Source organism: Bipolaris sorokiniana, assembly GCF_000338995.1.
Source record: "Bipolaris sorokiniana ND90Pr unplaced genomic scaffold COCSAscaffold_8, whole genome shotgun sequence".
NCBI classification, from domain to species: Eukaryota; Fungi; Ascomycota; class Dothideomycetes; order Pleosporales; family Pleosporaceae; genus Bipolaris; species Bipolaris sorokiniana.
In genome coordinates, this window is record NW_006911902.1 from 634,488 (window position 1) to 647,722 (window position 13,235).

General features: G+C 54.3%; 2 protein-coding genes across 2 annotated transcripts; both read right to left on the bottom strand.

Annotated features, from left to right (window-relative positions):
* Window positions 1-556: 556 nt before the first annotated feature.
* COCSADRAFT_329629 (uncharacterized protein) lies at window positions 557-4,238 on the bottom strand. Its single transcript, XM_007702482.1, has 3 exons — window positions 2,833-4,238; window positions 952-2,769; window positions 557-853 (listed from the first exon to the last, which is right to left on the bottom strand). The coding sequence occupies exons 1-3, from the start codon at window positions 3,791-3,793 to the stop codon at window positions 840-842; spliced, it is 2,793 nt and encodes a 930-aa protein (XP_007700672.1). The 5' UTR covers window positions 3,794-4,238; the 3' UTR covers window positions 557-839.
* Window positions 4,239-7,918: 3,680 nt separating this feature from the next.
* On the bottom strand, window positions 7,919-11,252 carry COCSADRAFT_91354 (uncharacterized protein; the record flags this gene model as incomplete). Its single annotated transcript, XM_007702483.1, has 2 exons — window positions 7,919-9,098; window positions 9,163-11,252. The coding sequence occupies 2 exons, from the start codon at window positions 11,250-11,252 to the stop codon at window positions 7,919-7,921; spliced, it is 3,270 nt and encodes a 1,089-aa protein (XP_007700673.1).
* Between the last annotated feature and the right edge of the window lie 1,983 nt (window positions 11,253-13,235).

The following is a 13,235-nucleotide window of genomic DNA, read 5'->3' on the forward strand; positions in this document are numbered from 1 at the left end:
CTTTTACTATATAATATAGTCTTTAAATATACGTGATTGGTAGCAGTTGAGGTTCATCTATGTAAAAGAAATAACTAACTCTGTCTCTTTTGTTAGACTTGACCTCAGTAACCTACGTTAATCGTATTCGCTTTCTACTGTTTTCTGTTGAATAGCCAGCATGTTCTTTACCATCGGCGCCCTTCTCGACTAGTAGCCTCACCACCTGCTCGTGGCCTTGTTCTGAAGCCGCCTGGAGAGCGTTCCCATAGAATCCACCCTGGGCGTTGACATCGGCGCCCTTCTCGACCAGCAGCCTTACTACCTGCTCATGACCTTCAAACGAAGCCGCATAGAGAGCATTCCCATAGTTTCCACCCTGGGCGTTGACATCAGCGCCCTTCTCGACTAGTAGCTTTACCACCTGCTTACGGCCTCGAAATGAAGCCGCATAGAGAGCGTTCCCATAGAATCCACCCTGGGCGTTGATATCAGCGCCTTTCTCGACTAGCAACCTCGCCACCTGCTCGTGGCCTGTAGATGAAGCCGCATAGAGAGCGTTCCCGTAGAATCCACCCTGGGCGTTGATATCAGCGCCCTTCTCGACTAGCAACCTCGCCACCTGCTCGTGGCCTGTAGATGAAGCCGCCTGGAGAGCGTTCCCATAGAATCCACCCTGGGCGTTGACATCAGCGCCCTTCTTAACTAGCAACCTCGCCACCTGCTCGTGGCCTTGTTCTGAAGCCGCCTGGAGAGCGTTCCCGTAGAATCCACCCTGGGCGTTGACATCAGCGCCCTTCTCGACCAGCAGCCTCACCACCTGCTCGTGGCCTCGAGATGAAGCCGCATAGAGAGCGTTCCTATAGTTTCCACCCTGGGCGTTGACATCGGCGCCTTTCTCGACTAGCAACCTCGCCACCTGCTCGTGGCCTGTAGATGAAGCCGCCTGGAGAGCGTTCCCGTAGAATCCACCCTGGGCGTTGACATCAGCGCCCTTCTCAACCAGCAGCCTCACCACCTGCTCGTGGCCTCGAGATGAAGCCGCATAGAGAGCGTTCCCGTAGAATCCACCCTGGGCGTTAACGTCGGCGCCCTCCTCGAGCGACCGCTTCGCAACCGCAACATGGCCGAAAAAACACGCAACCATAAGCCTCGTACGGAACCCTGGATCCTTTGGATAATTAACTTTCCAGTACATTTGCGACCATACTGAATAGACTTCGGCATCTGGGTCAGACAGCTTCAAGGTAAGTGGTGCTATAGCTGCCCCTGCATCATCGCAAATCGTGGACTTTCGTAGATGCAGACCCCAAGACTTTGCAGAGTACTCCAAAAACGCACCCTTATTGACAATCTGTATCTGATCCGTGGTGACGCTGCCGCCATGGTCAAAGAAGCTAAGGAATCGTACACAGCACTCCGCAAGAGAAGTATGCGCATCCTTCATCGTAGTAGAGCCACGCCATTGCAGGCCTTTTTCAATGGGTCTAGAGAATGATAGCTCCGCAAGTAGAAACTCGCGTGCCGTCTGGTGCAGAAAGTAGATCCTGCTATGGTGGACAGACACGAATAACCCACACCATGATCTAAGACGGGATTTGAAATCATCTTCTTGCTCAAGATCAAGGTCCTCAATCGACTTCGTGCTCTCATCCACTTCCATGGCAATACTCATCTCTGATAGCGTAAGAGGTCGGGTTGCTGCTAAGATGATGGCTAGGGCCTTTGGAACCACCGAGCGATCTTTGGACTTATTCAGAATCCGTTCATAAGCTTGGTCAACGTTTTCTGGCAGTTTACTAAACTCGGATGCCATTCCCTTAGGTGTTCTTTTAAAGCAGCAGCCCTCTAGGTAGTCAAACACAAGGTAAACCCACAAGTAGGTACGGTGCTCCATCTTCAGCAACTGTTCTTCTAGGCACGCCTTCATCTCGTCAGCAAGCCCTTTCTCTTTCGCGAACTGATCCACCCGATATCGAACAACACAGTTCACTTCTTGGCTGATAGTCTCTGACTCATCTTCTCCAGGTATGCGAATGCGTGGAAAGGCCTCAGATAGATTATGGAGTTCGGACACGACATGCTCATAAGGCCGGCTGGTCATAAAAAGCTTCAGCTTTGCGTTGCTTAATTCGCCATTCTGAACTTGAGTCTCTACAGATCGCATAAGATCTTTTATTTCAGACTCAGCGCACTCATCCAAAGCGTCCAGGACGACAGTGATAGATCCAGTACTAGCATCCTGCACCGCGTTTCCCAAGACAGCCCAGAGCGAGCTTGTCGAGTTCACTAGACCTTCGCCGTCCTTGTCGTATTGTTTCACAGCATGCACAAGAAGACTTGGCTTTTGCGAGAACAGCTGGTGCAGCAGAGCGCAGAGCGCCTCGCGTACTGTGTTCTGGACTTGGTCTTTGAAGAAGAAGTAGCAGCATACCGTCGATGACTCTGCCAAGACATGGTCAACTAGGTACTTGGCTAGCACTGACTTGCCGCACCCAGGATCTGCTGACACAAGCAGCGGCCCTGACTCCTTTCTCTTCCACTCTTGGAAGTGAGGATGGTTGAGGAACCACATGCATGTGCCCTCTACCCTGTCGGCTATGCGTTCTTTGTACCACTTGTAGGTAGCATCCTCCGTGTTTTTAGTGAGTCGAAACAGCTGAAGACACTTTGCCTGCCGATCGGATAGCGTCTGCTCGTGTGCTTGCTGCTGGATGTGAAGCGACTGCTGGGAGATGACCAGCCCGTCTTTTGCGATGTTTCTATGGTCTTCCGCAACCATATGAAGGTCTGTTGTGAAGGAGGCCATCAGCATGTGTTAATCAACTCGACTATAAAACTTGCAAGACTAACCATACAAGACTTCCCCAATCTTCTTTTCAGCCTCAACTATGCTAGGTGGTATCACAGATAGCACCTCCTTTGCGTACGCTGCTGCGGCTCCTGCAGCATACGGCTGCCACCGCTTGTTCTTGTGCGAGTCGGCGTAGTCGCAGATGCCGCGGACCACCAGGCACGGGAAGCTGTTCATCAGCCCAGCCGCCTCCATCTCGAAGCAAAGAACCCCGCCGAGGTCCGCGCTAATCTCGTCTCTCTTTGCAGCATTTTTTATCACTTGGTTGCCTGATGCGATCGTCCCGTAGTGTATTACCACCTCCCCGTCGCTGTCGCGCGGCTCCCTCGCCTCTTGTCTTTCTGCCTTGCACTTGTTGCACGTAGGTCCGCCTTCGTGATCGTAAGTCGGCTCGAAGAAAATATCAGCCCCGGCCTTGTCGCGCCGAAACTTGGGCACGCGGTTGAGCTTAGCGATGTACTCAGCAGCTTTGCTTCGTCCCCGGAACCCGTTCGCTTGCACGCTGGCCAGTGCAGCAAGCAGGATTTGCGGTGGTGAGTTGAGCGACCCTGTCCTCTCGAACCCGCTTAGAGTAGCCTTGCCGGAGTCGTACTGCACAACACCGCCAAAGGTTTTGTCTGGTTTGCTCACTACCACGTCCCCTAGGCGGATGTCTGCTTCTGCGCTCGGCACGCCTCCGCCAATGCCTACCATAAGGCCAAAACGGATGCAGTTGAAGGCAGCTTTCATTTGCGTGGCCACAGCCGCCGCAGGATTGTTCCCAATGCGTCCGGTTGGCAGACACACAATCACGACGTTATGTCCAGCCACCGAGCCAAGGTAGTATATGTTCTCATCGTGAGGATCTCGGTCAAGGGCAGCGTGTTCTTCATCGAGCATCTCTAGCGCCGCGGCCAGCTCGACCGGTAGGGCACACACCCATCCCACGGTGTAATCTTCGCGGCATAATTTACGTGACATTCAAGGACGGGTACACAGGGGAAAGGAGCCTTTTGGCAGTCGATGCATGTGGGAAGAGGATTGATTGTTGTCGGACAGCAGGAATAGAGGTGTCAACAGTTGCTGTTGCTCAGCCTCAGCCTTGTGACCGGCACTGCAGCCGGTGGCCTCCTGTGGACTTCATGAGCAGACAGTGGTGTGGCTGTATTATTAGGGGGCTTTCGCAATGCCCGGTTTGCAAGTGCGGATTGCACTTACGCTAGGCTGACTCTGGCAAAATGCTGACTTGGCACGGCGTTAATACCTACAATGTTCAAAGCTATGCGCTAGAAAGAACCGGAAGCCAATTTTGCAAGCGAGTGTACAAAGCAAGTGGCTGTGAAGGGGGGGAGGGACGCTTGAATACGGATAGTATGACTACTTATGTGGGGTTTGAGCGGCCCGCCATGGCGGACGGGAGGCAGTCGTGGACCGATGTTGCTCCGCGCGCGTACGTAGGTTTTGCAGTTTGGAGGGTTGGATTACGTCTGTGCTGTTAGAAAAAAGAAAGATGAAAGAGAGTCGAGATGGGAAAAGAAAACTGGTGGAGTGCCAGAGTTAGATATCAATACATTAGGACGATTTTTTTTCTTGCCCGTTTTCAGTTGTACTTGCATGTAGACTTTTGGGGGCGGAACGACTCTTGTGGTTTCCCGAGTGCACTTGTAGAACACCATTGTGTTGCTTTTTCAGCATATACTTCTGTTTTGGGGTATTCGTTGTGTTTTCTTTTGCTTGTGTGACTTGTCGGCGAGGCCATGGATACCGGGTATTGGATATCATTCATCGTTTCCCAATTCATGTAATACGAAGAAGAAAAAAGCGATAGCGGTGCAGATATATTAATACCAGATATGCTATTACATGTGTTCCTGGGACCGGGATTTAAAACTTACCAGACAATAGCATGATCGTTTCCCTGCGAGTTTGTCTATACACCTACTTAATCATTACCCCTCCCCACACTCCGACTCGTAGACTAAAGGGAAAAATCAGCGTAGCAATCTAATAATCGCTTCGTCCCATGCATAAATGCATGCGAACCCCTGGCCCCCGTGGAAGGCACCTGGCGTGCATATGTTTGCCCTTTCTCAAGCAAAAGCAGGGCGATTGGATGAGAAAGCTTGCAGGAACGTATGGATCTAGCTTTTTGGCGCACCTGATTGCTGCACAGTCGGAATAGAACTTGTTTCGCGGCTAGCGTGTAGGGCTATCTCGATCGGAAGCAACGATGCGGTCAACGAATCCTACGGCGGGCGCCTTAGGCGAAGAAAGAAGAAGAGAAGGCAAATAATATACCGTAATGAGAATAGCAACTGATGATGATGATGATTAGTGTAACGAAGCACTTAAGACGCAAATAGGAAACAAAAGGAAATAACGTAACCACTGCATCTCCACAACAATGCATTCCGACATGTGTCGTGCTCATCGCGGAAAGAGAAAAATAAAAATGCACAAAGCTGATATTGCATTTTGACACCATAGCACACCACCTTTGTGCCCTGCATCATCGGAACCTGCAGCGGGCAGCGGGCAATTGTTGAGGCAATGTTTTCTGGGATCGCGCTGAGTGCATATTGTAATGACCATTCTGTGACGACAAAGGCGGAGGGACAGTCGACTCGTGTAACTACACCGGAATAGCCGTTTGAAAAGACCGTTTGTTATCATGCACACGCTCATACCCCCCTGTCGAAAGTCAGCCATGGTTGAAGATCATAGCCGAAATCCCGTCCGCCTCGCCTCGCCTCGCAATGGAAGGGAGACGCCGTGGCCAGGGTCTCAATGCACGTGCACTTGTCGATACTGAAGGGCTTGTTGGCAAAAGGGCCTAGACAAACGAAAAGATATTAGCAAGGGCAAGGGGGAGAAAGATTAGCGAGACTACAGGAATCAAGACCGGAAGACAATTGGTGACGATCAAACGTGTAATGGAGAAGCTAAGTTGGAAAGTGTTTGACGTTTTGATCTGGAGGGTCTTTCGTATAGATATGAGCGTTGATTGGCTGGTGTGACCAACATATGTGAACCGTTCATTTGGTGCCAATTTACTTTTTTTTTGTGCATCTGGATTTTCTAACATGTGCCGCGAGAATTTGCTTTGCATTGCCACCCTGAAGAGCGGGACATCATAGTTCGAAAAAAAGGAAGCAGGGATGCAGAAGTCGGGCCTCCTCTTGAGGCGCATCTGCGTCTTCTTCTGTAACGGGTTGGAGAGAATTGGCCCGGGATATGGCCGCTCCCTAAATAAGTGCATACATACATCCCCGCTTCCGCACAATGATGATATCTCTGGCTGAGACCATTTTCCGTAATTGTAGAAAAGATGGCGTATCGAGGCTTCGCATGGGTAGTACGGTATGTAAGACTTGAAGTATTGGATTTGAAGAATTAGATTTGGCCAGCCAACGCGGTACCGTTGTCGCGGGTCACGGGTGACTTGAGCGGGCTGAGGAACTCGCTTGTGTGGAGTTCAACGGGGCGAGGGGGGGCTTGTCAAAAGGTCGGGATGAAACAGTTTCACAGCCTGGCATCCTTCTTGTCTTGACGGCTTTGATGTTCCCTCGGACATGCTGCATGCGCCGCGTGGGCAGCCAGGATAGAGCCAGTAATGTGAGAGGAAAGAAGGTGGGACAAGCACCCACATGAGTGAGTGGGCTTGTTGGAGTGGATCTTGGCAAAGGAGGTCAGTGGTGTTTGACGTCAGTAGTCACAATGGCCGTGCAAACGGGCTTACAACGGCCAGCCGCGATGTGGGAAGCCGGTAGATGCCAGGTACAGTCCGTGCAGCCGGAACTTGCACTTGGGCTGAACACCATGTCTCAGGAACGGATATGTGAGCGTAACACAGGCATTACGAGTCGGATATTCGATGTTGACTCGCTGCATTTGCTGTGTGCCCTGGCCGCACGACCCGTCCAACAACGGACGAGGTGGACTAATCCCGCAAACGGCAGGTCTTGGTCTATTGCCATTACTTGCCCTATCCTGTCGCACACCTCCTGCCTGCAAACCCCAAGTGGGCGTCCACTTTGGCTTGGTTATTGCTGATCTGAATATATGCTATGCACAAAGGCCCCGCTCTCCATGAATTCCCGGCGTAGGCAATGGTGGCTGAGGAGATGAACAAGACCAAGATCAACAAATAAACAGATGCTTTTTTGCTGCCTGCATAGAGCGGTGTGCATAAAGTCTAATGGTGTAGTTATGTAATGTAAGATCGCCCGCCAGCGGGGAGGAAAGAGGAACACGGTACGGGCTGCGTGGACACAGTACGGATGTGAAGCCTATATCCGAGTGAAACTATAGGTTGTATAACGGGGCCGACATAAGGGTGAGGGGTAAAAGCCGCCGAGTGCGCCGAACAGGTCAATTTTACCGGAATTTGGTGCATGTCAATTTGCCTGACAGCGGAAGTCACCGTGGAGGGAGGGAGCAGGAGGTCTGCACGTGTTGCCTAATAAGAGCAGGTGCTTCTGTCGCCGTATGGCGCCTTCCCAGGAGGTCGCCGCTTCCAAGATCTAGATTCGCGGCGAATGCTACCTATGCATTTAGCATGTACGCATACTGCCGCCAACTAAGACATGCTGCCGCCAACATTTTATCGTGCCACATCCCGCCCAGACATTGCATTTAATTGAAGTTGAAAAGGTAAAATATGCGATTCGTTCTATACAATCAGGGGTGTGATATTCGTGTGCATCTAAATAATGGTGTGTGAGTGTGAGTGTGTGTTTGTGTCTAGCCAATCAATCGCTAAGCACATGTGGTATCCTCTAAAACATAATATGCTGATGGTGACGCCCAAGTCCTACTTTTGCCAAGCCCAGCAAATCCGCGCAATACAAGGAGATCCAGACCGTGTTGGTATCATGAAGCTGAAAAGGTATGTAAACGAAACAAAAGCCTCCCAAAAGGTAGCGCCAGAAGTCAGCTTAGATCCTACAATCGCCGACAAAAATAGTGTGGCCATGAAGAGTCGGCAAGGAAAAGAAGAAGAAAATAAAAATAAACGAAACGTGAACAATAGAGCGAAAAGGATAGAGAATGATACAGGGTATATGCAGGCAAATACATAGTGCTCCAAAAGAGGACTGCACATCATTAGTTCTCCTCCATCAATGCTTCTTGGTCTCCGGTTTCGCGCCAGTCGCGCGAGAGCTCGGACAGACGCTTGATGCCAGCAATGCGCTCTGCCCAGAGAGACTCGGCTGGAGACCTGAACGTATAGGCTCGTTGTGATGAAATGACGCCGATGGCCTGAAGTACCGCCTTGCGCGAATCCCGCCCAAACACAGCAGGGTGGTTGATCCACTCAAGGCTGGATTCGAGTTCTGCGTCAAGGGCATGCATGGTTCGTACATCAATTCCGGCGGCGGGCGTAAAGGGGCTGTCGGCATGTGGTGAAGGTGTTCGTGCCCGAGGATCCCCACTGGCGCTGTGCGTCGTGGGCGATGCTGATCCTGTGCTGCCATTTGCACTGGATGGGTCGTTGCGCCTGTGGCCAGGAGGTGGAAGTGGGGGCAGACCACCCTTGCCCAGTCCTTTGAGAATACTGCGTGTTTCCGTGAGCAAGTGATGAGCTCGTTCGTGCTGGCCTCGTGAGACAAGCGTCAGTGCGCGTGTCAACATGTCTGACGTGAGCAACTCCATACGTCTCTGCACGACATGTGGGTGAGGCGGAATCGGGGGTGTCGGGGGAACCGCGGTAGAGTTCTTCCTTGTGCTGGAAGGTAGTAAAGTAATGGCTAGTAGTGATGGCCGTGGCAGGTGTGCAAGGGAGCCTTCTCGAAGAATGTCACCATATGTGAGATCAGCCTGGATCAATGGTACTTCTTCAACACTGAGTGTGCGTGAGTCGTCCTGGTCAAGTGGGCCTCCAAGGGCTTCAAGGCCGGATACAATCGTCTCCCAAGGATCCTGGGGAACCTGCTCTGGGGAACCTGTGTCTGGCGCAATGGCCAATTGGACCAAAATGTCCCTCTTGTCGCCAAAGCGCAAGTCACCCAACGAGGCCTCGGCGTCTCGTCCGGTAGCTCGTTTGGTAATGTGCAGTGCGCCACTGATCTTGACGAACTTGGCAGGAGAGCCTTCTGGTAGTCGTAGTTTCAGCTTCACATTTTGATGCGAAGTCGTCTGCAGAGAGCCCAAGCACCCGGCTGCACACTCGCGAAGCATCATCCAGTCCTTGACATAGGTGTAAGACGCCTTGGTCCGTGTAGAGAGTTCAATCATTGTGTCAGGCTTGTGCGTTAGTCCCAGGCCAAACGAGTGGATAGAGACCCTGGAGAAAGCACGTCAGTACTGCAAGCTTGTATTCGGTGTGATATGGGGACTTTTGGACTTACTTGGCAGCCTCGGCGCGCGACACAACAAAGTCGACGCTTTCGGTATCCGAGACAGACGAGTCGCTGATGAGGAGAATAGACGAAAGGGGATTGCTCGACTTGCGTTGCATAAGCAAATCCATGGCCACGTTGGCTCCATCCACCACATCTGCACGGAGGCTCTTCTGTCCAACTGGGCGTATGGAGTCAAGCACCTTTGACCAGTCTCTCCACACTTTGCTGGTCATGCCGACAATGGGGACACCGCCGCCGCTTGAACCAAAGGTGACTAGGCCCATGCGATCACGCTCGCCGAGGTTGTTTACCAAGAAACGCAAGGTGTCACGCAGCAAATTGATTTTCAAGCCTTGCATGGACGAAGACACAGGGATGACGACGACAATGTCGACGGGGACATGTACCGAGGCACCGAGGCGGGGTTCTGGCATGCCCGCGCGCGAAGTGCTGTACTCTGTAGGCGCCGTCATGGTCGACCTGGCTGCGCCGTAAGAGGAATTGATGGATGAAACTCGCTTTGGTCGACGGTAGTCGTCCTCTTCTGTTCCAGAGTTGTCCTGATCATACTCGGGCATGCGGTTGGCGACGGGAAAGTCCAGACGAATGTCCATGAGGGCGCGGCGCCACAACTCTAATTGGCCGGGGTCCCGGAACTGCAGGTGAAAGGCTGGGAGTTCTGCGACGGAGAGGCTGAGTGTCAAAATCAGGTTGTCAGGCGAGTGTTCGACCTGATTGAGGTGCTTCTTAATCAGGATGGAGCCCTTGAGGGTGCATTTTGTCTTTTTTATGGGCGATGCACCCTCCCACTGCGGCTGGGTAACCTTCTTCTCCTTGACGCAGATGAGCATCTCAGAGAAGAGATAGCATTCGAGTTCCTGCCATGACTGACGGTCTTTGCCTACGCGGATGTGGCCGTGGAGTCGCAACTTGCCAAAGCGCGAAAAGTCCAAGCCGTGCCAGTTGTCAACGCGGGCATGGAGGTCCTCTGTAATCTCGTCCAAAACCTCTGCCGGTTCGTATTGGGGCTCGGACGGTCTGTTGTTTACAGGCGACTTGCTGCGAGCGTAACTGCTCTCAGCAACGCTGGCGACTGAGGGAAGGGGTGGAGCACTACGCATGTCATCCGGGTCTGGGCGCCATTTTCCCTCGACGACTTCGACTGTGACGAGGCAAGTAAGGCTCTGCTGCTGTCGTGATCTGCTCAGTGTGGGAAACTCGCTGCGCACAGTGATTGTTGGGGCGGGGATGGGGCTCTTGAGCATAGCGCGCGGGCTGCTGAGGCTGGTTTCCATGGACTGCACATCGTAGTCATGCCGCCGGCCATCGTGTGTGGGGGCATAGTCGTTGGATGAAGCAAGTCCCGTAGCGCCTGAGTCGCTGCGGCCATGGGCACGAGAGATTGAGCCACCTCGATCTGAGCCACGGTCGCGGCTGTGACTGCTATCCCGCTGGCGGCTGTGGTGGTGGATGGAGGAATACGAGGCCGAGGCATTGCTGCCATTGCGGGGACGGCCATGGGACGCGTCGTCATGCCGCCTGTCGGACGAGACGGTCTGGTTGTCCCACGGGGTGGGGGTGTTTGAAGCGCTCCGGTGGCCGTCAGAGTGCTGAGACGGGGCCGGGTCGCTCTGGACGGAACGCACAATGGTTGAGAGTTTCTCTGTCCCCACATCAGCATGGCTACTCGGCACAGCTTCTGGCGACGGCCTACCCAGATCTAGCACGTTTCCACCTCTGCTGGTGTCAAGCGCTAGAGCGGCGTCGCATGTCGGGCAATGCTGCGACTCGAACTCGCGAATGTACTCGTAGAAGCATGCCTCGTGCGACACATGGCCGCAGGACAGCTGCAGGATGCGCTCTCCCCGCAGCGTGTACTCGAGATTCTCCTCGCAGACGCAGCATTCGCTGCCAATGAAGGTCCTCTCGCGGCGGGTCCGACTCTTTTCAATGTCCATGGCGCCCGTGCCAGCTCGGCCAGAGCGGGGAGGGGGTGGCTGCGAAGCAAGATTGACGTCGGAGCGATGACCGTGGGAGTTGAAAGACTTTTGCGTGTGGCCGCTGCGCGAGTTGGGACGGAACCCTAGAAACGACATGGGCGCGCCTGAGCCCCCAGACAGGCCGTGGTGGGAGTCGGGGAGGCGGGGAGGCGGTGATGTCGCCGGGCCTAGCAGGCGACGTCGAGTGGAGGTCCTGTGGTGAATTGCGGGCGGTAATGGTGGTGGTGGTGGTGGTGGTGGTGGCGGTAGTAGTAGTAGTTGTTGTTGTAGTGGGAGGTGGGTTGGGGCAGTCGAGAAGGAGATGGTCGAGGGTTGGAGGTTGGAGGAGGGGTGCGGGCAGGCAAAGAAAGGGTAAACGGGCAGGACATGGACGGGCAGGGCTGGCAGCTGGATCGCCTCACGCACGTTTCAGCATGGAGAAGGGCAGGCGGAGGATGGTCGAAGAGGCTGCGGGCTGGGTGGACCTTTAGGTTAGAGGCTCCAGGTACCGGCAAGCTGCGTGAACCGGGGTATTGCCATTGCACCCGACACGCGATTCGAGCCGTGGCACACGGACGCCCATGGAGTAAGTCGACGGCCAATGCAGCCATGGAGCGCACAAGAGGGTGCCCCGAAGCGGATGCATGCTGCTGTCTGCAGCAGCTCGACTGGGGCTAGCGCTGCAGCGGGCCTGTCTGTGCCTGGAGGGGGGGTTTCCATGTGGGCATCCACATGCCTGCTGTATGTACGTGTGGTGTGCGTGTGTGTGTGTGCGCACGTAGTATATGTGTGTGTGTGTGTTTGCAACCACCGCCCGACGCATATCCATCTACCCACCCAATCCCTGCACGGGGCTCGACGGCGGCGCCCGGGCCCTGGCGAGCGACGACGTGCCGGCTAGCGGGCGAGGGCAGGCAAGGGTCGGCAATAGGGAGGATTGGCTGCCCTCGTTTGTTATGTTCCATTACCACTGATTCAGCCGCTAAGCTGCCCTCGTCCGTGGCCAAAGCTATCAAGCGATGCCCATGCTGGCGGGTCAGCGACCGTTCGCAGTGCGAATCCCCCTCGGCCTGCTGCTCCCATCTCCTGGCCCGCGACGGCGACAGGAGAGAGCCCATTCAGGAGACGGCCCCGCCCAAGGGCCTGGTGCCCCAGCCTGGCGGGCGCAGACGGCCGACCACACAGTCAGACACAGTATTGACTGACCACCGACACACAGACATGCCCACAGACTACGACCTACGACACACGACACACGACACACGACACACGACAGACAGGCAGGCGACATGCACATCGCCGTCGCACCTTCTCCTGGCTTCGCCCGCCTGCTTCTGTGGCTTGCCGCTATAGATCGCGCGCTAGAAGCCTTCGTGGGCTTATTGGAAGCACCCTCCTCGCCCGCCGGCTCGCCATCGAGTCAGGCTCGCCTGGTAAACTTTTGCCTTGGGCGTGCATACCACGGACAAACTCCGCTTCTAGAAAACCACGCCCGTACACGCCCGTCTTCACGCACACCCGTCCCTGAGAACAGACTCGATCCCTAAGAGACAATAAAACTATCCCGCACACAAGACAGACGCCTCCCACGCGAAGCGGCAAAGTCAGGTGACGCGACCTTGGCCACGTCCACGCCATGTAGTGTACTTACATGCTACTGCTACTACTGCATACTTACACAGACATCACTGCCATCAATCGCAGCATCTCTGCGCCTGGCTCCAAACTGCTCCTCGGGTGGCTTGCGCCCATGCAACCACAGCGCCTCTCTACACCTGCCTCATCGCTCCTCGATGACGATGTAGTGTGGTGGTCCCTAGATCTTCCGGCCCCGTGCGGGTCCTCGCGCAGTCACCAGCCTCTGGCGCCCTCCTCGATTCGTGCACATGATGACGGAATCACCATAGCCGCCATCGCCAACGCCAACCTGCTCTCACCAACCACCTCACTATCGCAACAACCTGATCTGCGGATCTACGGCAGGGCACATCACCGACTACCATCCTTAGGCGTCCACTCTCAACCTGCAAGCTCGCCTTGATCCAAGCTATCCTCTGTTCAAAGTCATGCATACGACAGAATCCGCCCACTTGCCTCGTA

Excerpts from the sequence above, each read along its gene's own strand:
- COCSADRAFT_329629 (XM_007702482.1), bottom strand. The coding sequence starts at position 3,793 with ATGTCACGTAAATTATGCCGCGAAGATTACACCGTGGGATGGGTGTGT. Across the intron at positions 2,770-2,832 it reads GATTGGGGAAGTCTTGTATG|ACCTTCATATGGTTGCGGAA; the intron begins GTTAGTCTTGCA and ends CCTTCACAACAG.